This window comes from Muntiacus reevesi, chromosome 14, assembly GCF_963930625.1.
Source record: "Muntiacus reevesi chromosome 14, mMunRee1.1, whole genome shotgun sequence".
In the NCBI taxonomy this organism is placed as follows: Eukaryota; Metazoa; Chordata; class Mammalia; order Artiodactyla; family Cervidae; genus Muntiacus; species Muntiacus reevesi.
The window spans coordinates 42,937,074-42,963,134 of NC_089262.1; the positions used below are offsets into that span (position 1 = coordinate 42,937,074).

The 26,061-nt window shown below is 40.6% G+C and overlaps 2 protein-coding genes across 2 annotated transcripts in view; one reads left to right on the top strand and one right to left on the bottom strand.

Annotated features, from left to right (window-relative positions):
- The window catches only part of ITGA2 (integrin subunit alpha 2), a 104,872-nt gene extending 94,691 nt beyond the window's left edge, over nt 1–10,181 (top strand). The window contains exons 28-30 of the mRNA XM_065905628.1: nt 2,902–2,991; nt 5,861–5,977; nt 6,411–10,181. Of these exons, the coding sequence (XP_065761700.1) occupies nt 2,902–2,991; nt 5,861–5,977; nt 6,411–6,491 (288 nt within the window). The 3' untranslated portion in view covers nt 6,492–10,181. The remainder of the gene's footprint in view (nt 1–2,901; nt 2,992–5,860; nt 5,978–6,410) is intronic.
- Nucleotides 10,182–16,451: 6,270 nt separating this feature from the next.
- Nucleotides 16,452–24,611, bottom strand: MOCS2 (molybdenum cofactor synthesis 2). Its single transcript, XM_065905591.1, has 6 exons — nt 24,490–24,611; nt 23,154–23,298; nt 20,719–20,846; nt 19,965–20,115; nt 18,504–18,627; nt 16,452–16,654 (listed from the first exon to the last, which is right to left on the bottom strand). Exons 2-6 carry the CDS (start codon nt 23,249–23,251, stop codon nt 16,586–16,588), a joined length of 570 nt encoding a protein of 189 aa, XP_065761663.1. The 5' UTR covers nt 23,252–23,298; nt 24,490–24,611; the 3' UTR covers nt 16,452–16,585.
- Nucleotides 24,612–26,061: the final 1,450 nt, after the last annotated feature.

Below are 26,061 nucleotides of genomic sequence, written 5' to 3' on the forward strand. Positions count from 1 at the left end.
TTACCTTGGAAGGCAATATGCTTCCATCCCTTTCCAAGGCCTGCCCAACCTGGCTGTGCCTCTGAATCCCCTGAGGTGCTTGTAAAGCGTCTGCTTCTTAGACAGGCCAGCCTACCACAGCGGAATCCCTAGAGTGGTGTCAGGATCCCCTCTGCTGGCTGGGGTGCGAGGGGCCACCTTCTCTATCTGCCTCCTCATGCTCTTCCCTGACCGTCTAGTCTCCTCTGCCACACCCAACTCAAAGCCTGCACATCCCAGCCTCATTCCTGACACCCCTAGGTGGCTGCTCATTGATCTCAGACCACCTGGAGGGTGACTCCGACCTAAGGATCTGTCTTCCTCGAGCCAGATAAACACTCTGCTCTCCTGTTCTTACCCCTTGTCTCATGAAATCTCCAGTGTGCTTACAATTTTCTTTAAGTCATTTCAATCTCATGAGAAGTTCAAAGAAAGTGCCAGAACAATGTCAGGGTGTTATTCCATCAGCAAGTGTGACTTGGCAGTAGTGATATCTGCTTCCAATAGAGATTTCAGAAGCCAGAATTTCAATCTGGCTTGGAAACTGGGAGGATGGACCAAGCTCTTTAAATCTGACTACATAAGCAGCAAGTTGTTCATTTTACTAACACTGGCTCTAAGGCAAAATAAAAGTTAGTCTAAAATCTCCAGGGAGTCTTGTAGCTCTAGGTGATTTTAAAATGAATAAATCAGTCCTTAAGGTGCTTACCAACTGTATCCTATTCCCTATTTTCTAACCACTTCGTGATCTCTCCAACAGACCCCATTCCCTGCTGAGGAGTTTTATGTAACATTGGAGAATTAGCTCCCTCCAAACTTGTCCCTGGAACAAAAATATAAGCAATATTCTTGGATAAAAAAATAACAGAAGAGCTGTGAAAGGCAGGGGAAATTTTGCTAGAGAAGTGGAGGAGTGAGGAGTTGGGTTTTCTGCTTGTTTGCTTGCTTTTGGTTGGTTTTCTCATTAGCTGCTTTCAAGCCTTCAGGACGCTTCTAAACACTGTAAGAAGCAAAGCAGGCAGTTATGCCACCATCCCAGCTGCTGCAGATTGCTGCTGAGTTTTACCCATTGGATCTTGGCTCCTTGGATTTGAGGAACAAATGTTTTCATAGTAATCTTTGCCAGCTGGGAAGGAAAACCGTTGCAAATCAAAAGGCAATCACTCCAACTCTGTAAAATGCATTTGGTTTTTCTCAAGTTTGTTTAAAGCTACATCATTTTAACTGTAAGACTTTTTAAAGTACCTTCCCAAGGTTTTCAGAAGCAACAGTTTCATTTCTAGGAGCAAAATTTTGAAGCAGTGTTATTATTTATCCTGAAAAACACTCATAGGAATTACTGTATATCAAGGCTTATACATCTTCCTCCTCCATGAAGGGTCAAATGTTTCTCCCCACCTTGTTTTCAGCTATTTCAACAGCCAAGTGGATGTTCAGACTACCTAGGAGACCCAGTCTGAAATAGGAATCCTATTTCCTGTATTAGAGCCCATTAATATACCACTTTTTGCCCTTTTTCTGAGGCAGTGTAAGTCAACATTTCAAAGTAATTTCATCACAAAGCGATTGCTCAGACCTCCAAATCAATGGCATGCTGGCTGCTCTTTCTAAGGAAAAGGCTGAATGTTAGCAGGTGTGACTTCCCGCTCCTGGATATGCGTGGCTGGCCCACCTCCACTTGTCAGCCGTGCAGGGGACCGTGCGCTTGTGCAAACGGCCAGACTTGCAGGGCAGATATATCTGTCGGTGCTGTAAGGAAATGCTTTCACCGGTACTCTGCAGGGACTAGGAAGTGAGCATTCACTGAACTGTTACTCCTTTTCTAATTTAAACCATTGTCAGTACTCTTAATGTTCCCCAAATAATGTATGTTTGAGGGACCAGTGATTAGGGTTAACTTCTGCTGCAGTCTTCCATCTTGAGAAAATTAAGAAGAATAATCAGAGACTGAGCCAGTGGAAAAGAAATAAATTGCTCACTTTTTGGATATGCATTCTCTTCTTCTGGCTCCCAGATATAGTTTAGCAAATTACCTCATGGAGTATATTGAATCATGTGCCCTGGTAACCAGAAAAACTCAATCCTAGTAGCCAGAGCATGGGAAGGCAGTTCTCAAATCCAGGCATTCTATTTTGTCTCAAAATAAGCATCAGTCCCAATATTTGATTATAGAGAAAACAATTCAGCAGTAGTGCATAGCTTTTTCTATAAGTGCATTCAGGAACACATGTAAAACTATTTCATTTTTGGAGGTTAGTAATAACATCAGCATAAAATATAGGTCCTTCCAAATGCCTGCCCCAAATCCAATATTTTTGTAGAAATACTTAAGAAATCTGAAGTTATCGCTGTTACATAGCACTGACATAAGGTTTAAGGTGTTGGCCACTGACATGTGTGGTCCTCAAACAGTGTTATTTTATACATGTGTACCCAGAGGAAAAACTCTCTTCTTTTTGAATCTGATTTTCTATTTCATTTTGTGACTTAGGCAAGTATAAAGTTTTCAATTTTCTCTCATGTCACAAACTTTTAAAAGCCTAAACTATGATCTTTCCCAGTTAAAAACTTCAGTTCTAAACCTTTGTTTTTCATCCCTGTTTTCAAGTTAAGAGTCGTCTGGAGAGTTTTAACAAGCTGATATCTAGACCCCACCCGCCAAGACTCAGTTTAATTTGCCACTGCAGGGCCCAGCCACCCACAGGGCTGAAGTTCCCGTGTGGGGTCCTGTCGTATCAGTGATTTAAGCACACAAGGATGTTTGAGTCTTCAGAGTTGGCATTTGCTCTAGTCACTTTCCACAAGGAAATAAATAATGGACATGTTGTTTTATGCATTAACTTCTGCTCGGATAAAAATATACTCTTTCTTCTTATGTTCCAGTCGGCTTTCCAGACAGTACAGTTGACAGCAGCTGCAGAAATTGACACGTACAACCCTCAGATATACGTGATCGAAGAAAACACGGTCACGGTGAGTGCTCACGTCCCTCCCTGTGGGTCGTGGAGTCTGACAGGCATTCCATTTCTGACAGTTCATGGAACAGTCATTCTTCTCACCTACCTGTATATAGAACTACCTTAGTGAAACTCTCAAAGTCTAATGTTTGTCATGTTGAGTTTTTTTTTTTCTTTTTTCAGGCAAGGATTTATTAGGGCCCCTGCTGTCTGCTGTAGCAGATGGGGAGCAAGAATGAGTTAACAGATCCCCTTGCTCACTTGCACCCTGAGAGGGGAGCTGTTTTTTCTTATATGGGGTGAGGGTAGCGGGGTGTATCCAGGGGTCGGACTGGAGGGGTGGCTCAGATGGTTTGCCCACCCCTCTGCCAGTGCTGTGCGCAGGGGGCATGTTGAGCTTTTGACAAGGGTGTTTGCTCCTCAAAAAAGCCCAGTTATGTACTTGCCCTACTCCATGTCCCCACGTTGGCAAAGTTGGATCAGACATGGTGATCCCACAGAAAGCAGGATGCAAGGGGTTCCATCTGGCTGTGGCTCCCTTCTCGCTGCTTCAGCCCGTCTCCTTTCTGCTCATGCTTACACTAAGTAATCTACATCCTAGGCCATGAAGTCTAAGTCATGCTCATTTGAATCATACATAGTATTTCAGAGTATTTAAGTGCTGAAGTATGCTTAATAAATAAGGCATTTATTAGAAGGCTGTTTTTTTTAAAGTAGTACTCCTTACAAATGATACTGACACTATATGACACATCCATTCATTAGATCTTCAGTCTAGAAAACTATAAATGCTTCTCTTGATTTAAAAAAAAAAAAGGCTTGGCAAAGAAACATATGTTCACAGAAAACAAAGGCTCACTGTTCCAAGAGTGAGTTGGCATGGGACAGCCTTCCTTTGCACTGGAACTCTGCTCAGAATACGCTGTGTTTAGATACAGCAGGATTTCCATGCTCAGTTAATCTGCTGGCAGAGACCTGGGCATTTTCCTCCCAATGCTTTTGTTAGGAATTGGAAGCCAGTTCAAGACTCTGCCCCCAAGGCCAGCTGGGCAGCTGGCCTCAAGTCCACTGCTGCAGCCTATGGACTTGGCTAAAATGCCAGTGACCTTGCGAACCCTGGACTCTCAGTGCCTGCGTGTAGTGCTCACAGCACTGCTGTTCCACTGCTGTCCCAACAAAAATGATTCCGCACAGCATGCTTTTCTGCTTCTGGTTTAGGGCTGTCAGCGAAGGCCCACACCCTATCTTCAGAGGCTGGAGTGTGGAAAGCCAGAAATGGAGCCAAAGGAAATGTGGGATTCAAAATCAGAGTGCTATGAACTTAGCCTGCGGGGTTGGGAGAAGGAAATACTCTACATATGTTAAAAGTTCATTTCAGAAAACTGCAGTATTCAGACAATACCAGAACCTCTGCTGAAATCTTTAAGAAAGCTGCACTAAATAAATGTGTTAATGAAAAATTCAAATTAACATTAATGAACCTTTTGGGAGATTTTTCTTTTCATGGTTTTCTCTGCTCAATACTGATAATAGAGGCTGACTACTTCTTGTGTCTATAAAAAAATTTTTTTTTATTCAAATACTATTTTAAATAATTTTTAAATAGTTTTTGGAATCCAAAGAATAAACTGACCTATCCCTATAGATAGATGAATGATTCTTAGATTTATTTGAATTCTAAGCCTGCTTAAAAATCTGATACAAAAATCTTGTACTCATGGTTCCCTAAAGATCCATGGAGCCTGGATTAGGACGTTCTAAAATAGACAGAAGTAGGGATATGATGGCCACTACACAGTGAACTATATGAATTTAGTTATTTTATTCCTAAATTTATGAAGCTTTATATTAGCTCTTCAAAATCCAAATTAGAAGAACTATAGTCACCAAAAGACCAGACTAAAATTTAGCCCAACTCATAAATTCTTTGGTGAAACACAGCTCTTCTCTCATTGTAATTCAGTGTTAAACTCAAGTAAGTAAGTTAGGTTTTCTCCTCTCATTTGGTTCCAAAATGTAACTCTTTTAAGAATATTCTTTGTGGAGGAAATAGTTGTGATCTTTCTTCAATTAAAAAAAAAGAATACAGCATTACTGTTAGAACTTACAGCAGCTATGCTGATGTTGTGGTTTAGTGGCTAAGTCACGTCCGACTCTTTGCAACTCCATGGACTGTAGCCCACCAGGTTTCTCTGTTCATGGAATTCTCCAGGCAAGAAATACTAAAGTGGGTTGCCATTTTCTTCTCCAGGGGATCTTCCCAACCCAGGGATTGGCAGGTGGATTCTTTACCCCTGAGCCACCAGGGAAGCCCAAAATCACAAAGACTGACAGAAAATGGACATTAAGAATCACGTGTAGCCTCAAGGGCAATTTGTCATTGAAAATGTCAGCTTGAGTCTTGAGATATTACTTCTACTTGTTAACAACTCATTATCAAGTAATCTTGAGTTAGAGTAAGTGAAATCAACATTTTAGGAACCCAATACAAAATTGTTGTTTAATCACAAGGGATTTGGGTGGTTAATTTGTTGACTCTCCTCCCCAAGACTGGGCTCCAAATGCTTTCACTTGAATGGATGTCAGAAACTGAAGTTCCCATTTCATAAATGATTAAAGCATCTGAGATTGTCAGAGATGGCTTACCTGCTAAGTACTGATGCAATTAAAGGAAGAAAAGGGGAAGACTTGCGTGCTTTGCCTGTATTTGCAGGCTCACTTTCTCTGGAGATTCTACTTCACAATGTTTAACTGAGGATTGCGATCATGAGGAAATCACATCCCCTTTCTAGACCATCACTTTTAAGATTAGAGGATTTGACTAGACCATCTCACTTTTTTCCCAATCTAAAATTAACACAATTGTTTCATATATACACTTACAGATTCCCCTTATGATAATGAAACCCCATGAGAAAGTTGAAGTACCAATTGGAGTGATAGTAGGAAGTGTAATCGCTGGAATCCTTTTGCTATTGGCTCTGGTTGCAATTTTATGGAAGGTAAGAACTGTTTCGTATTTTAAAATATGAGGGTCCTAAAGACCTCTGTCTTCCAATTTTCTTATCACAGAGCTGCCCTAAGTTTTATGTTGTAAGAAAAAAGGAAATGCAAGTTTGTTTGCATATTATCACTCAAGTTTTTGAAAACAATCAGTAAGGATTTTATCTCCAGTGGTCTTGATCCCTTTACCCCAACCTTCTTTTGTGCTGACCCTGAATGTTTTGTTCAGCTGCAAATAAGCAGACCCTGAAAATTTTAACTTTATGCAATTCATTCAACTCTGGGTATCAATCTCTTCCTTGAAGGGCTGATGCCAGGTCAATATTCTGCACAGCCACCTCTCCAGAGCACCTCGCCTCCGGGGGCAGGGGGTGGGTCTGGGTCTCATACAAAATAAGCCACAAGTGGTAACATTTTCATATCATCTTACAGCTTGGATTCTTCAAAAGAAAATATGAAAAAATGACCAAAAATCCAGATGAAACTGATGAGACCACAGAACTCAACAGCTGAATCACCCAGCAGCTCCCACCGTAGTGGGAAAGGGCAGAAGTACAGCCAGGGGTTACTATTTGCATGAATGGATTTTTTTTTTTTTAATCCCAGGGTAACTTAAATAATGTAATAATGAGAACTGCAGGTCAGTTTGGAAAGAAGTTGTGAGGGGATTGGGAGGGCAGGGGTACAAAGGGTAAAAGACTTATTTTATATGGAGGAAAACATGATCTTTATGCTGGCTGGTCCAGAGTTTACATTATCATGTACGTTGTATCTGAAGCATGACATGTTTCCAAACTGGAGAAGTCTTAGAGAAAAATATAACCTTTGGGGGTGGGGGAACCCAATTATTTAAAACAACTGTTTTTAAACAAGTGGAAGTAGTAGGGGTAGATACATCACTAGCTTGGATTTTGATACTGTTGGGGGAAAAAACAGATCTTCAACTTTTGCTGCTTGTCCAAAGTTGCCATAGAGGACATTTTCAGTTATAACTTTGTTTATAAACGAGGTAAAACTTGCTGTTGTCAGCCCACAGCTGTTTTCCAGAGTCCTGTTTCTTCTGATGATGTGCTTATCAAAACATGTTTGATGACTGGTAGAGCCTCCTGCAGAGGAAATCTCTTAAGTGGCAGAGAGTTAGGGGCCTAAAGGGTTTAGAGGCCACAGCACTAACTTTTGTTTAGCATCTATAACATTTATAGTAAAATCTTGTCTGCTGGAGCCCCTGCTGGGAAGGAGGAAGACATTTCCTTTCTCCTTTAGGACGAAAACTGGCTGACCTGGCTGGTACCTTGTTGAGTTCTTGAAATTTGAGTAATTGCTTTGGAATCCTTTCTGCTTCCACAATGAACCTCTCCCACGTCCTGGTGCCCCCATATTCTGCAACCCATAGCTGCCCACCTTGCTCTCCAGGAGTCCGGAGTTTTCCACCCTCCTGGGACCTCTTGTCCAAACCTCCACTCCCAGGGCAGGGGCTCTTCCCCAAGTGTCAGGAGGAAGTCATCCATTCCACTTCCTGCACTTGCGTGAATTACTGTATAATCCCCTTAACTTCAGGGAGCTGTTTGCAGTTGTTGCTAAACATGTAAGAAAAATTAAGCCCAAGTGAACTTCTAATTGTTGATATTTCAGGCAGGGTAAACAAGGTAAAATATAAACAATCTCAGGAATTTGCAGGAAATTACAAGGAGACCTTAGAAGCCACCTAGTAAAGCACCTGCTGTACTTGTTTCTGGAGAGCTTACATTTCTAGAAGAATGACTTCAACCTGGGAGTGTGCTCACCAGAGAGTCTCAGGCCCCAATTCCTGATGATCTTATTTAGTCTTCGGATTGGGATGAAGCCTGATGACCTGTATTTTAACAAGTGTCCAGGTCCTTATGATGTCAACGCGCCACCATGCGGCCCACCACCCGTTCCTCCTGCTGTAACTTCTTTTCTCTGTCGGCTTCTAGGTTCATTCTCTAGGAGGGCCTGGGAGAAAAAGCGCAGAGGCAAAGGCTGTGGGGATGGTTTTGTGTCAGAAAATACATACTTAAAGCTTCAGACAAGTCACTCAGCCTCTGAAACTTCAGCGTCCTCATTATAAAATGGGGGAGACTGGGGTGGAGCTCAGCAGTGACACTTTCAACTTTTAAAAACCCATTGTCTGGGTTTCTTATAACACAAATAGACAATCCTCCCAGAATGTGACACTGAGGTCAGGAAAACGGGCATGAGCCCGCGTGTGCCTGTGATGGTAGCGCAGGGCTGTCTGCACAGTGCCGGGATTCAGTTTGCGTCTGACGAAACAAAGGGAAAAGAAACACTTGGCAATGAAATGTCAGGGGCTTGTAGCAAAAACAACATGGCATTCTCCACATGTGGTAGAGCCCAATTCTTGTAACAGCTGTGTGGACTCACTGTTTCATTCCAAGGATTGTTTTAAAAAAAGAATGGAGGGGAAACTGGTCATTACGTTGATAAAGACTATTTAATAAACTGGGTAACTGCTGTATATATATGTACGCTAGTTCTTCAAAATAATATGCTAAGAATTCCAGCATGCCATCCTCCTTTACCCTGCCTCTAAGCTTCCTCAATAACACCAGATGGAGGTCACGTGCCCACAGTAGGCTGGCGAGCTCTGGCGGGCCTCGCCTTAGATGAGTCGCTTTGATGGCACCGTTTCCATGAAGGAGCTGGATTACTGCAAACTTAAGTCAGCCACGCCTCTGCACCATTTATCTCGCTGGGCTAGGGTCTCTCAGCCCCGGCACTACTGACACCGGGGCCGGGTAACTCCTCCCGGTGGGGGCCTGCCCCGTGCGTTGTAGGATGTCTAGCAGCATCCCTGCCCTGGGCCTACAGCTCTACCTACCAACATCTACCTACCAACACCTACCAACCAACACCAACCAAAAAATATCTCAGACACTGGCTGACGCTTCCTGGAAGGTAGTCGCTCCAGCTGAGAACCACTGCCCGAGAGCACGTGGCCTAAATATACAACTTCTGTTACCAGACCACAGGTCTAAGGCAGAGGCACCACCGAGGAGTGTTCCCTGAGCACTTTTCAGCAAAGGTTGAATAGTCATCCAAGATATTTTAAAATTGTATTAAAAAAAAAAAAAAAAAACAGCTCTGTATTCCTCTTTAGCCATACTTTTGTTTTAAAAGTAAGTAGAATATAGGGCTTAAAAGATGTCCTCTTAAAGTTTCCATTTCATAAATGGTATATAGACAATGTGTATAGAATGTGGTAAGAATTGAGTTGCTTCATGCATGGCTGCCATACAAGCTTTATAAAAATAATAAAGTAAAACAGTCTAAAGAAACTGCATTGAAATTTGAATTTGTGCATTGTTCACTTCAGCAGCAAACTGAGAAACTCGACAGATTCCTAACTGGATGAGTTTTTATAAAATAGTGAACATTAACTGTGAAAAAAAAAGTGGAAAACAATTTATCATAATCACACAAGTGATTATACTGATGGTTGTTACACAAGTAGTTATTATAAAAGGTGTAATTTTATAGTCTGTCTATTCTGATATACAGTTCTAACTTAATATATGACAATCTCATAAATTAAGATATCATAAGCATTAAACAGGATTCCTCAAACTTTGCTCCCTGGTCCATCTTTAATACAGTTTGCACATAGAAAATAATCATATACACAACTTTTAGGAGTATGCCCTCATTAATGCACACTCATTCTAATCAATTAGGCTAAACATCTAGAGGTAAAAAGTATTTGAAACAAAATGTTAACTGTTTGAACCTTAAAGAATGAAAATGTAGCCATTATGTAAATATTAAAAAATGATTTCATACCTGGTTTATTTTGGCAGATAAAGTAAAAATGTAAATGTATATGTTGCACAACTATGTTAAATTGTATATTTTTTTAAAGAAAATTTGTCTTGGATAGTTTCCTTCATACATAATGTATAAATCTTTAAGAATATTTGCTGTTTTGATTAACTGGTTTTTGTCTTTCTTTCCACCAAAAATATAAAAATGAATGTATGCATGGTTGTACATGAAGTGTCACAGTTCACTTGATTTCTAAGAAACAAATTGGAGCAATAATCAACATAAATTAGTTAAGAGCTTTTCTCCTATTAAAGTATGAGAATCAAACAGAAGAGTATCATTCAATTGTAAACTACTCTTTATGTAGCACATTACTGAATATCATTAAAATCATTTTGAAAATAAAGCTATTCACTTTGGAATTTGAACTTTGACTTATGGATCTCACTGTATTTATCTTGTGCACTCACTGTACTTGAGAACAGTCAGTCAAGACTCAGAAGAGTGAGGATGTATCTCACCACTTACAACGGCAGTGGCCACATGGATGTTCTGCAGACAACAAATCGCCTTCACAGTTTAGAGACGAGGTGTAAAGTCTTGCTCCTCACAGTGTGGTTGACAGGCGGGCAGCATTTGCATCACCTGGAGCCTGTTACAAAATGGAGCTCTCAGGTGCCACGCAGAACTGAATTCCAACTGGAAGTTTAGTAAGATCACCAGATGATTTACAGTATGCTAAAGTTTGAGAAGCACCACTCTAAAGCACAACTTTTTCTGGAAAGAAATTTCTCTAGAAAGAACTATGTGCCTGAAACAGAAAAAAAGTCAAACTGCTGCAGCCTACATGAGCAGTCATCTCATAGTTTAAAAAAAAAAAATGGTAAACAAGAATGTTTACATACTCATAAGAATTAAATACTCTGAAATGAATGTGCTCAAATTGTCAAACTAGATACATATCAGGCCCAGAGACTGGCTGTCACTGCATAGATGGTGCGCTGGTGCAAAGGCTGAGGGGTAGGGGTAGGTAGGGCTGCCTTTCACACCTGTGCACAAACAGCTCCGATTCCCACCAAGTGAACACCGACCCCCATGCCCCCCTCAATTAGGGCCATCTCAATTCTGGTGAAGCACATGACAAAAACAGATTGCAGAACCATCACCAATAAGTGTATCTTATATGCTTCTTACATTAAAATACAACTGTGGAGAAAAAGAACATTCATTTTTCTTTGTTTTGTCACAGTGGGTTAGGAAATGCTGCTAAAGACCTGTATGAAAGCTAGCATTCTGTACCAAATCAGAACATACTTTTATATTTCAGTATTTTAAAAAATAATTCCTTTTATTTATTATCACCTTTGAAAAACTACACAGAGCATAAAAAGAATCCTCATTCTACCTTGTGTTTATTTGCTCAGTTGTATCTGACTCTTTACAACTCCATGGACTGTAGCCTGCCAGGCTCCTCTGTCCATGGAATTTCCCAGGCAAGAATACTGGAGTGGGTTGCCATTTCCTCCTCCAGGAGATCTTTCCAACCTAGGTTTCAAACCCTCGTCTCCTCCACTGGCCGGCAGATTCTTTACCATTGCACCAGCTAGGGGTTCATCCTAGCATAACCCTTTAGTATTTTAAAGATAACCAATTAAAGACTGGAAACTCTCATTCAAAAAGAAGGGCTGATTTTCATCTGAGGACCACTCCCACCTAACTAAAAGAAAAAGCCTACTAATTAAATCTGAAATTTTTGATTCTGTGCAAATAGAGCAAAAAGCTAATTCACTCAAGTTGCTCTTGCTATAGCCCTGGCTCTACCGCCCTCTGCTGGGTGAGCTGCCTAACTACACCACACAAATCATTTAATGTAGATCCTCAGGAACTGTAGAGACGTTACAGGAGGGGAGTGAGGAAAGGAGTGGAGAAGCAAAGCTCGCTGCACCTATGCACTTCATTCGTCACGTCAGGGACTTGGACACATCTCTAAGCACTACAACTACACACCCTGTCAGGTGTGTTTAATATGAGCTTCAGTGCTTAATGGGCTTCCCTGATAGCTCAGCTGGTAAAGAATCCGCCTGCAATGCTGGACACCTGGGTGGATCCCTGGGTTGGGAAGATCCCCTGGAGAAGGGACAGGCTACCCACTCCGGTATTCTGGCCTGGAGAATTCCATGGACTGTATAGTCCATAGGGTTGCAAAGAGTCGGACACGACTGAGCGACTTTCACTTCACTTCAGTGCTTGACACCAGCAAAACTTCTGAGCACTCCTGTGTGCTTGCTAAGGTTAGACACTGATGATAGAGACAAGCCCCTAGTCTCAGGAAATTGATGGTCTAGTGATGGAGACAGACTAACAGATGTAGCTCATGAGACAGTGGGTAAGTGCCACTGTGAGATATAAAGTAGAACGAGGAATCCAGTTTTAGAGAGTGTAGTTGGAGCAGGCTCTCTGCAGAGGTGACATTTCATCAAGGAGCAGTGAGGAAATAAAGTTGAGGAAGCAACTGAGGGAATACCTGGAGGAAGGGCATCCTAGCAAAGGGGCTGGTGAGGACCCTTGGGGAGAGTAAGCCTGCCACAAATCACCACAGCAAAGCGGGGAGCCTGGAACGAGAGAGGAGTGAGGCGGGAGCCGGGTCATGCAGTTGGTCGGTCATGGTGAGGACAGAGGTTCTGGGATGTGATTACCTATCAGAAGGGTCAAGTAGGATGATGAAGTGACCAAACTGGGAGAAGGAGGGGGGCTGTCACCAGGCCACAGCAACAGTCCAAGAGAAATGGAGTGGTGGCTTGGATGACAGATGCAGCAGAAGAAAGAAATGAGTGGATTCAAGAGACATCCAGGAATCGCTTTCCAATTGTCCAATAGGTTCATTCAAGATCTAAGATCAAGACTCAAACTTTTAACTTCTTAATCACTGCTTCTCAAAACATACTGAAAGTATAATGACTCAGCAGCATATATAAAGAACAAGCATAGCCACAAAACAACAGTTCACTAGAACACCTGCTGCTACTTTCACTCAAAGATAAAACTCTTTCACTTTTGCTACCTGTTAAAACACTTGAAACACAAGAAATCAGTTTCCTACTTCTTAAATGAACTTCCTAAGCTGTCATATAAAGCCATAGTCCCCAAGTGACTTTAAACGTAACAATCTATTTAAAGGTCAATTTTTTCAGGTTACTCTTCCACTTAGCCAGTTAAGTCACAGACATAGAAAGGCTATGTCAGAGTGATGCCAGTTCCTTAATATTTCACCAATTAACTTTGCCACTCCTAAGAGAAGTGGGGATCAACGACAACCCTATTCAAGTCCAGTGCGATGCACTGAAAACTGTCAGACGCTCCGTCCCAATTTTAGCATGCCCCAGGTTAACTCCTTAACCCATCTGCACTGGAGACTTAAAAGCTTAATAGTAAAGATTAATAGTCTGAGTTCCTGATTTAAACAAAACCTACTTAAAATGAAGATACGATTTAAAAAAAAAAAAAAGATGCTTAGAGAATGTTTCATGTACTTTGTATCAGTTCAGTTTAGCCGCTCAGTCATGTCTGACTTTTTGCAACCCCACGGATTGCAGCACACCAGCCTTCCCTGTCCATCAGACCATCACCAACTCCCGGAGCTTGCTCAAACTCATGTCCATCGAGTCGGTGATGCCACCCAACTATCTCATCCTCTGTCATCCCCTTCTCCTCCTGACTTCAATCTTTCCCAGCATTAGGGTCTTTTCCAATGAGTCAGTTCTTTTTATAATTACTATCAGTGATGATCCTCTAAAGAAATTGAGTAGAAAAATTCCAAAATCCACATAGACCGAATATGAACATATACTCTAAGTCCCCTCCAAAGGAACCTTCAAGTTTCGGGCTTTTGAGGATGCAAAAGTGAGGTCTTCAGTGACTGAGTGACCCTCAGTGAGAAGCTAGAGATGTATCTGCAGGAGGACGACTTCACGGAACTCCAGGGTGTACCACAGGAGGTCAGTAATGAAGACCTGCTGGAACTGGAGGGAGGACAAAGAGAGACAAAGAGGAAGCAGCAGTAACTGAAGGACCGAGGAAATTCACGATGCAGGAAAAGGCAAGGGCTCTTCTTTATCTGAGGAGGCACTGTCAGCTTTTGAGGCACAAGACCTGAACACAGAACGGTACATGAAGGCTGCAGTAGCCGTTCAGAATGCAATCCAGTGCTACCATGTCATCTACGATGAGAAAGAGAGAGCTACAACTCAGGCATCACTGGATCCTTTTTTCAAGAAGGTAGATAATTCTACCTGCAGCCAGCAAGGAACCAGAACCTGTGCCGTCAACGTCAGGTGTGAGTGAAACTGCAGCCTGGCCTCCGTCTCCTGTTGCTGACGATCCTTCAGCTCTGCCATCTCCCACTTCCTCTCCTTCCTCCAGTCAGTAACTCTTCTTACCTGTTCACTGGATGCCAGCTCCTGTTGACCAGCTCTTATACTGTACTACTGTACTTTTTGGGCTTCCGTGGTATCTCAGACAGTAAAGAATCTGCCTGTAATGTAAGAGACCTGGATTCGATCCCAGGTTGGGAAGATCCCCTGGAGAAGGGAATAGCAACCCACTCCAGTATTCTTGTCTGGAGAATCCCATGGACAGAGGAGCCTGGCAGGCTACAGTCCATGGGGTCACAGGGAGTCAGACAGGACTGAGTGACTAAGCACACATATATCATAAAAAAAAAAATAAATAAATAAATAAATGGACGAGACCCCCATACAGACATTTTTCCAAAGACGACATACAGGTAGGTAAAAGGCACATGAAAAGATGCTCACCACCACTAATTATTAGAGAAATGCAAATGAAGACCACAATGAAGTACCACCTTACACTGGTCAAAATGGTTATCAATCAGCCTACAAATAAATACTGAAGAGAATGTGGAGAAAAAGAAATCCTCACACATTGTTGGTGGCAATGTAAAGTGGTGAAACCACTATGGAAAACAGTTTGGAGGTTCCTTAAAAAACTAAAAATAAAACCACCTTATGATCAAGTAATTCTACTGCTGGGGATATATCTGGAAAACATGAAAACTCTAAATTTGAAAAGATGCATGCACCCCAATGTTCATAGCAGCACGATTTATAACAGCCAAGACACGAAAGCAACTCAACAGATGACTCGCTTAAGATGAGACACACACACACTGGCATATTACTCACCACACAGAAACTATCCTTTTCGACAACATGAATGGAGTATTATGCTTAGCGAAAAACGTCAGAGAAAGACAAATGCTGTATGATATCACTTACATATGGAATCCAAAAAATAATACAAATGAATCCAAATATAAACAGAAACACCAAGAAAATCAACTTATGGTTATCAAAAGGGAGAGGATGAGGGGGGAAGGACAAGTTAGGAATGTGGACTTAACAGATACAAACTACTATACATAAAACAGATAAGCAACAAAGATTTACTGTGCAGCATAGGAAATTATGCCAAAATCTTGCAATAACTTATAATGGAATATAATCTGCAAAATAACCCCAAATCATTATGCTGTACACCTAAAACTAACCAAATATTGCAAATCACACTTCAGTTAAAAAAAAAAAAACTATGTGGAAATTATATCCTAAGATCTATCAAGGTAATATATGGGTCGACCAAACAAAAATTGGACCATTATTTAGAATAAGATTTGCAGAAAACATAACTTTATTAATGACTTCACTAACAACACTGCTTAAGCTAAAAAGATATCTGAAAATGCTTTACTAAACAATCACATAATTTTCCTTCTTAATAGGTTGTGAGTACAATCTTATAACTAACATTAAAACACAAACCACCCTTGCTAGTTTGTCTTGTTTGACAATTTTATGCTCATTTATATACTGATACAATACAAATAACAAAATACAATAAGCATTATGGTAAGATTATACTAGATTCTGAAATAGAAGAAATCCTCATATTATGAAATATCTTAGGTATCATCAGGTTACCCCAGTGGCTCAGTGGTAAAGAACCTGCCTCCCAATGCAGGAGATGTGGGTTCAATCCCTAGGACGGGAAGAGTCCCTGGAGAAGGAAATGGCAACCCACTCCAGTGTACTTATCTGGGAAATCCCATGGACAGAGAGGCCTGGTGGGCTACAGCTGATAGGGTCTCAAAGAGTTGGACACAAATGAAGTGACTGAGCATGCATGCGTCATCACTGAGTTTTTAAAAACAAGAAAATACTGCTTTAAACCTTTAAAATCATGTTTATTTACTTATTTTTAAAATACATAAATTCTAAAAATATATTAAGAGTATCTGATAAGGACTTTTTATAACTTTCAGTTCTGCCAACATTCCCAAAATGCATCCCTGACAACAATATCGCTGGGCATAGGGGCAGCGGGGGGCCGGGGGGGGGGGGGGGCGGGGACAGGGTGTCGGGGGCAGGAGGGGGACAGAGGGGGCATCCTGAGCTAGTCACTGATGAGGGGCGACTCCTCAGTGTGAGTCAAATTACAACTGGGACTCAGTCACAGAACTGTTTGTCCACACAGGCATCATTCCTCGCATTCAAATTATTCTTCCATTTCCCTCCTAAAGTCTTTCTTTCCTCTGTCTCTAGTTCCCATATAAGCCCTCGTCCTAAACACTCATTTATTGTGCTTTCTTTTCTCCTCTCTTTTGTTCCACTGGTATAACATAAGAGATCGGCTTCATTAAACTATCTTCTAGAGAAGAAGAATGGAAATATGATCAAAGATAAGAATTTACCAAGTTTAAATTTTAGGGCTCTAAAAACCTAAGTGGTTTAATCACTGGTTGCCCAAAAGCATTCTTTGTTTCTTTTCCAAGATGATGATGATTCTTCATAGATTTCCTAAAAAACAGAACCATAACCAGAATTCAAAAGAGAGCATTTTAATAAATGCAAATACACTGGAATGAATCAGGCAAATGATTATCACAACTATTTAAATATGCTCTTCTTTTAACAATCCAATGGACATTTGCATAAGGCATTGAGAGCAAAAACATAAACAAACATGCTTCCTACACTCAAAGATTCAGTCCAGTAGGAGAAACAACAGACAAGAAGCCTTAACAAGGCAAGGTGCCAACATCGAAAGGAATAAACTACTAATTCTACTTGGGACCACGATGGGCAATAGCCTGGGCAAGGTTTTGTAGGGAAGATGGAAGGTCTTTAAACATTTTGTTCTATCAGGCACACCTACTACCTTCCACATTTCTAAACATGCTTTTCCAAAGGCAGAAGGGGTGTTTCCATTAGCTTTGAAATTAAAGAGACCACCACAGAGGTACCTAAACAGGTCTGAGTTACAGGTAGGTGACCACGGCTCTGTTACGTGCCTGCCCTACCCACCCGCCCACCACTTGCCTACATCACAGATAATCTCAAAGCACAGGCTGGAACCAGAACCAGACTAGAATTTAGACAATTTGGGGACAGAAGAGGAATAATAATATATCACTTTCTCTTCTCTAATTGGATTCTATGGGGTTGGCCACAGAGTTCAGGTTTTTCCATTTTATGGACACTCTCTCACCTTCTACAGAGAAGCAAACAGAAAGCCCAGCTAGTCCTCAATATCCCATCTCCTGCTCTCTCATCTACTGTGTCAGCTGGCTGGCTATTCTTTCCTCCTAGGTAAAGAAAGTTCTTTCAACCAGGCTCACAATTCATTCTGGAATGCTCTTTCTACCTTGCTCTCTCCAGGGGCCTGTCTCATGGTCTATCAAAATGGTGGCAGCCTTGCTCACAGCCAAGCAACCAGATACCTGAGCTTCACTACGACAAGATTCCTTTCATACATGCTATCTTCTAGTTCTTAAGTATCCCCTTATAACAATGGGTTTCAGTTTTGATTCAGAAAATATGGGTCACTAAATTTCATAAGCGCTGGTTCAGAGTCCAATTAGCTCATCTCAGCACTGACAGAAGCAGGAGGCTCCTAGGAAGGACTCGCCCTCCGGTCCTTCACCCTGAGCCCTGATCTACTGGGCAGTGAATGCATTCCTCAGCTTTGCGATCAGCCACAATGCCATGGGCAATTCGAGACTCTCAAGTGTAAGTACACGTGTCTAAGAGTTCTGAATGGTCCCACTGTTGAGGTAACTAAACCAGGGGAGAAATCAGGGAGCTGGGCCTTTTCATCTCTTCAGGATGCTCTAAGATGGGTTTGATATATGGACCAAAAACAAGCTAGACTTTCAAACTTAGGTTTTTAAATCCACTCTGCATTTTCTCCACAGAGGCAATATCCTTTTTATCCCCCTCTGAAATGAAGGTGTTCTAGGAGAAGGTTCTTTTGCCTTGAGAAATCTCTATTTTAGCCATTGCCTAAATAGCCATGCATGATTCCTGCTCTCCAAAGGAAAGACCCTCTAACTCAAGGGAATTCAATTCCAAGGGATACTACTGCATATATGAGCCACTGGAACATTCCAGACTAGGAATTCTAACTGTTACCACTTGCTGAGGTCTTCTCCCAGTCATGCATTATTTGAGGCATGTATTTTTCATGCTTGGAAAGAAGATTACATAAACACCCTATGTCATAGATAAAAGAAAACAAGATTCTATAAAGTCAGGGAAGGCCCATAAATATAAATACTCTATGTATTCTTTTCCTTTGTTCTTTAATTTAAAAATTTCTAAGAAAAAATTATGTCCAGAGAGCAAGGTAGGTATTTTCCTAACTTACCTTTTTCCATATGGGCACCCTGGCTTTTAAAGCATCAATGGCATAGCTCACAGCTTCAAGGGATGCAGCCCTATGGGCTGAGGACACAGCAATGATAACACTTGCTTCTGTCACTGGAACCAAGCTTTAACAAGATGAAGAAAAAAATTCATCATCTCCTCTGAAGCTGCATGTTAAAGAATCAACACGTAAAAAAAAAAAAAAAAAAAAAATTCCACTGAAATCCAGCAAAATTCCTAGAACTAAATATCTGAGCATCAGTGGTAAAGAACAGTAAAGGCTCAGTGGTAAAGAAACTGCCTGCCAAAGTAGGAGACACAGGAGAAGAGGGGTTCAATCCCTGGGTGGGGAACATCCCCTGGAACAGGAAACAGCAACCCACTCCAGTATTCTTGCCTGGAGAATCCCCATGGACAGAGGAGCCTGGTGGGCTACAGTCCACAGGGTCGCACAGAGTCAGATCCAAATGAAGCCACTTAGCACGGCACACAGAACTAAATATTCAGAATTTTACCCAAACACCCCATTTAGTTAGAAAACAGGAATTCATCTCAGTTGCATTTAGCAGAAGCCAAAGCTGTGACCAGTTTGTTAGCATGTATCCACTCGATTTATTTGATGGGCACCAAGAAAGGGACCTCACTGATTCAACAAGTATCTGATTCAAACCAACAAGGCACAGTGTCAGGTAATGTCTAGAAATACAAAGTAATCGCATGATCAATATAACATAGAATTTAAAATATTAAATAGCAATAAACAGTAAATAAAAGAATTGATAACATTATTAAAAAAACATAGCTGTCAATGACAAAATAATAACTAATAGATGATAGATTTAGTCCCATTGCTGGGTTCTTTACAAAGCCTGGAATTCCAAAAAGATAAATTTCGTGACCTCACTCTTGAGGTCTTTCACATCACATTCACTCTTTCACATCAAAAAATCTCAGACTGTCATATAAACAAAGTCCAGACTACAAAACCGTTCTTTAAGTGTCTCCTGGCCTTTAGCACCCGTCAGCACAGGCTGCTGGGCACAGAGCCTACGAGTCTTACACATTTGGACTTTGTTACAGCATCAGCTACTCTCCAAATGCTGGGAGGGACTGGGGGCAGGAGAAGGGGACGACAGAGGACGAGATGGTTGGATGGCATCACCGACTCGATGGACATGGGTTTGAGTAAACTCTGGGAGTTGGCGATGGACAGGGAGGCCTGGCGTGCTGCGATTCATGGGGTCACAAAGAGTCAGACACCACTGAGGGACTCAACTGAACTGAACTCTCCAAATGTTAACAATATAACAAGCAGCCCTTAAAGGCACAGTCCGCCAGAATGATACACGAACCTCCCTCTCAAGGTAATACAGGATGCCAGTGAAAGATCTCAGAATCAGAATTAGTACAAAGGTGGAAAACAACTAAACTTAAACTTTTAAATTGATGAAGGAAATCATACCCAAGTCGATGAAACACTGCTATGTGTTTGACTGGCCATTTCTGTCTAATGTCACTACAAATTTTTCTGATCTCATTTTCTGCCATTGGTAGATATGCTTCATACTCTAAGCTAATGACTTTTTTTCCTTCGAAATTATTCCTTGTAGTCCCTAAAAAAAACACAAAAATTACAAAATAAGGCTTCTCCTTACAACTGAAATAGCCACACTAATTTAAAAAAAGCAGGGGGAGGGGGTTATTTTTGAATAGCACACCAGTTTGTGTAAAAATTACTTTGAAATTTTCTAAACATAAAGACTTGATTAGAAAATCAAAAGATAATTATCACAAAGATGAGGAAATAAAATGACACTGATTAGCCAAGTTTACTGAAAACACTAATAAGACAAACCAGTATATATCCCCTTTTGAAGAATTAAGATTTGACACTTAAAAGGAAAACATCATGTTCCCAGGATTATCATTAAGTTAATATCATCACCATTTTTTCCCTTCAATATCTGGAAACACAGAATTCTCTATTAATAATGACTTTTATTCTACTTTTTTTTTTTTTTGCCTTTAAACATAGGTTAATTTAAAGATTACTAAAGCAAACAAGAACTAAAAATTTCTAGTTACCACCATGGGTAATCTCAGCTTACTGCTCAGGATCTTAAAATCCTCTGACTATTAACACTTGAATAGGAGAAACACTTGCAAACTTCAACCATCTTGTATAGTCAATAGACGCTATGAAAATTAAAACTCACCTACAAATAGGGATATTGCGCCACAGAGTGGAGAAATCACCAGCTGTGAGGCTTCATCTACTGAAAGTTTCTCAGGTGTGAATTTTATTATATCTTTAGATTTCTCTTCAACTTCATTCGTATCTTTTCTAGAAATAAGATATTACTAAACCTTAATATGGAGAAGGAAATGGCAACCCACTCCAGTATTCTTGCCTAGAGAATCCCGTGGACAGAGGAGCCTGGTGGGCTGCTGTCCAGAGGGTCGCATAGAGTCAGACATGACTGAAGCAACTCAGTATGCACAGCAAACCTTAATATAGGTACTAAAGTCAAAACACCCAATTTATCGGCTGTATTTCAATTTATATTTTTTTCTATATTAGATATGTTCAGTCACTCAGTCATGTCCAACTCTGTGTGACTCTTAGATATGTTAGGAGACATGATTTGAAATCTGATGATAAAAATAAGTATAAAATTTTAGCTGAACTCAGTAATTTACAAAAGGCCCTAATGAATCAAGCATGTTATAAGAAGTTTACCATTAACATCATCACTTAAAAGGTAATCTATCTCATAGGCTGAAATATTCCCCATTCTAGAACTGCTACTCTTACCTCCTTCATCCACAGGCACATCACCTCTAAACCACTAGGTTACCAAGCAGTACACTCAGTACTGGCTTTTTCTTTATCCAAAAAGGAGAGCAAGCAGAAATGATGGCGACTCCACAGGAACTGGGTTCATTTCATAATCAGGCACAACCCAGTTAAGTAACTGAGGAAACAAGGGAATGAACTGAAGGCCTATTCATCAGATGCTATAAGTTCTTTGCCATATATTTCATTTCATCCATCAAGGATCTATTACATACTCACTAAACGCCTGAGATTGGATATAGGCCAAGGGACAAAAGACCTGGCTCCTGCACTCAGGGCACTTATGCTGGAGGAGGAACAAAGCAATAAATAGGAATTACAAACAGGGATAACTTATGGAAACAAACAGGGTTCTGAGACATAGCGTGGGGGGCTGGGGAAGGGGTATTTATGATCACACTACTGAAGAGGGAAAAAAAACAAACTACTGGATTATTCTGATGCTACCAGATTTCAGGAAGTTTCAACCTCCTACACATGCCACCTGAGTTTTTTCCACTTTTTCTTGCATTATGATACAGGTAACCTAAACATCTATGAACTTCAGACCACACTGAGTTCCTGTAACTTGATTCTGTTAAGAATACAGATTTTAAAACTGCATTTAAGAAATCTTGCCAAACACACTCAAATAATACACACTGCTGCTCAGTATCTTCCTACTCTTCTCAAAGGACAGCTCTAATCATCACACACACACACACACACCCCCCTTCAATGGCAGACCATTGTTTTCTGAATAAATTCCAAACTCAAAAAGTAGCATTCTTCTATAACCATGGTGGTGATATGGTGGCCACAGTTTTCAAATAAAACTGAGATACATATCTAACAAAGAATTGTATTTTTTCTAAATAGAAGATCTTGCCAGGTGACTTGCTTCGCAATATATATTCTTCACTTTTTAGGGGACTGCCCTCCAGGAGAGTGGAGAGAAAAAATGAGTGAAAAGAAACAGACATCCATGGCTTTTTCTTTTCTTTAATGCAACCAAAGTTTTGCCGTCTAGGATGATACTTACTCTTGACTTTGAAATAAAACCACTATCAAATTAAGAAAGCTTTCTTTCATTCCTAACTTACAATTATGGATGACTATTAATTTCTACATTATTTATTTCTCAGTTCACAAATTAAGCCTCATTCTGTTTGCCTCTCCACATTATACTAAGCAAGGTTCTTACACATCATCATACTGAGACATGGACTACATTTTTATGTAGTGGAAAGATGACATGGGTCCTAGAGCCACTTGCAATGCAATTGTAACAATAAAGTTGTCTTTTTATACCTGGAAAATGGCAAGCTTTTTTCTTCCCTTAGGAAGAGAAATATTCTTACTTCTCAGCTACACAATTTTTCTACATTTCTCTGTACTGAGGAAAGCTATTATCCAGTATTAATAAGCATTATTTGTGGAAAAGTACCCAGAAAGTCCAATAATCTGACTTCAAATGTTGGCTCTGCCACTTATTAGCTATGTGATCATGACAAGCTTTTTTAACTTCTTGGAATTTCAGTTTTCCCTTCTACAAAATAGGAATATTAAAACACCAGTGTCTGGCACTGTGCCCAACACAAAATAAAAGCTCAACTGAATCATGTTAAATCAGTAGAGTGAACATATCAAAATGACATTCAACTGCAAAGATGATAGGCATTTGTAAGTCCACCTGCACCAATAAAGAGCTAGTGCAGGCAGTCTTACAAAGAGTATAAAGTACACAATATACAGGTTATTATCTGTATGATCCTGCTCCACAACACTGGTTAAGAAAGAAACTCTCTCACATACCCAGGTGGCTCAAAAGTACTACCCTCCACTAATGGGAGGGATAACGGCAATTTCGTCTCCTGATTGAAGCAGGAGGAGCTGATCTCCAAGCTCGACATATTCTTGACGAACAGCAAATATCACCTGATTTCTGACATCAGCCAATCTGAAGGGCAAAAAGTATAATTAGACCTATCAATGCTGTTAGATCCTAAATCTCCTCAGCTGCAATTAAAATTACATAAATACTATTTTATGAAGCATCCTCTACAAAATGACTAATTAAACTCACTCATATTTTGCAAAGAAAGTATATAGCCACTAAAGAACATACTTATTTATCACAAAGAATGCAGTAAATTGCTAACAACTCATTACTGGATGTTGGGTGTCTTAGTCAATTAAAGAAACAAAACAAACAAAAAAACCCACACTAAACTGGAGACAACATTCAGACCAAGTAAAAAAAAAAAAAAAAAAGAAACATTTATCAGTGCATGCCCTCCCCAGGAGCTTTCCATCTAAGGAAACAAGTATGCTAAGTATACCCTGTAAGGTTCCAAAATACCAAGTGCCTCTCTGCCAAGGTATTGATACAAGGTTAAAGGTAAAGTAGGACAGAGGCCCAACCACTTCCATTGATTATCAGCAGCACTTTAAGAATTTAAAAAGATATGAAATCAGGAAGGAACAGTTTTCTTTTGGAACATACATTGTGGACTGTCTGCTACACAGCACTAAAGCTTCAAAGTTAAACATCTACAAGGATTTAAGTGACACTTAGTATTCCCGGAACACATTCAGGTAAGCCAGTTTTATATTTTGTTCCAAAGAAGACTCATCTGAGGTAGGAACAAGAGCAGTAAAATTAGACAAGTTTCAAGAACCAGAAAAAAATAAATCAAATATTGCAAAACTGCAAATTCAGCAGCAGCTAACATTTCTTAGCTTTCATTTTTCTTTCAATCTTAAAAATTTCTATCTTGAGCTCTCTAAAGAAGGGGTGGGACATAAAAATTTAAAGCACACACTTTAACAGAATTTGTAACAATTTCATTTAATGCTATAAAAATACAAAATCTAAATTTTCAGTATTTTGTAAATTATAAAAGCTAATATAGTCACGTCTCTTTGGGAGTATCCCAGCTCACTGTGTTTTTTAAGTAAAATATCAAACCCTTCTTAAGGAACTGTTTATTTTTAAATACTATAATCTAAGATTTCAGAAAATACAGCTAATGATACTTTTGACATTAAACGTAGAAATCAACATTAACCTCTTACTTTTATCATTTACTCATGCATTTTTAAATATTAAAAAGTGCTTATCATATACATTCTACAAATTTTTAAGTACCCTGGGTGGCGTGTTTCTATCTCATTCCACAGCTGCAATGCTTTTATTTCTTGCGGCACAGAAATGGTCTCTGAGCGAATTCCTGCTATTTCAGCACTTTTTGCAAAATACAACACTTCCACCTGAAAAGAAAGAAAATGTATTTAACAGTAACAATTCATAGCCCTTTCCTGACTTTCAACCCGGGGTTTTGTTTTCCAAATGCATTAATCAAAGACACTTTTCATAAGTTAGAGAAAATTAAAGTGCCCATAAAAATTTCAGTATATCCACAAACTCAAATTTTGAAAAAAATTTAGGCTTTAAGTACAATTTAGACTAACTTCCAGATGCTTTTTAGTTTTATAAATACACGCATGGCACGACTAAAGCTCTTAACATCTTCTTAGAAACCATAAAGTTGGCCTTTAATTTACATAAAATTATAGCACCTTTTATAAACACTTAGGCAGTGAACAAATGTCTGAGTCAAGAGATGACTTACACAAATAAATGACCAAATAGGTGAAAGACACGTCTTTCACCGTTGTCATATGACCTTCGATTCCAGTTTACATTACATTGAACCCAGCTGTCCGGGATTATGTTACGAAACATACAAACCCTGATAGTTACAAACGCAGGTGGGTCTGAAACACATGATAAACTGGTATTCCCCAGGACAAACCTATGTAAGACAGCCTGGTATCCAAGGGATCCGACCAAGTAAAATAACCCACCTGTCACTCCGAGCAAATCATTCTCTACAAAACAAGCGTTCGTGAGTGCTAAGTCACTTCAGTCGTATCCGACTCTGCGACCCTATGGACTGCAGCCCGCCAGGCTCCTCTGTCCATGGGATTCTCCAGACAAGAATACTGGAGTGGGTTGCCGTGCCCTTCTCCAGGGGATCTTTCCGACTCAGGGGTCGAACCCGCATCTCTTGAGGCTCCTGCATTGCAGGTGGATTTTTTTTTTTTTTTTTTTTAAACCGCTGAGTCACTAGGGAAATCACGAAACAAGCAGAGGTCTGCAAATAATCAACGGTTGGCCAATACACAGATGCAGCACTTTCACCTAGGAATTCTTAGTTAACTGCATTTCTTTTTAAATTGAAAACTTGTTTTCTTAGAAAAGAATAGTCTGAGAAGCGTTTAGGAACCAGCTGGTCTTCTGAGCCGTCACCCGCATAACTATAGAGTTCGCAGAAATCGACTTGACTTTCTTTGGGGAGGCCATAGCAAAGCCTCCGAAACCGGGAGGGGCCACCACCGCGGTGGCAGTCTCCGGGGTCTGACTGAGCAGGGCCGCGTCTGTGGAGGAACGGGCGGACACACTCGGGCGGACTCCCCACCCTTACCTGGCACCGGGGGACCATCCCGCCAGGGAAGTCTCGCCCGGTATCCCGGCCGCGGAAGCGGAGGCGCCAAGTGGACGCAGCGCGCAGGCGCAACCTGCCGGCCCCTTCCGCCCCCATGGAGCATGCGCGGAGCTGGCTCCGCGCCGCTGTTTTCCTCACTGAGTTTGCGCCGCGGACCCCTGAAGTTTGGTGTTCGCTCGCGGTTGGGTTGCGTTGGTGGGCGAGAGTTATGA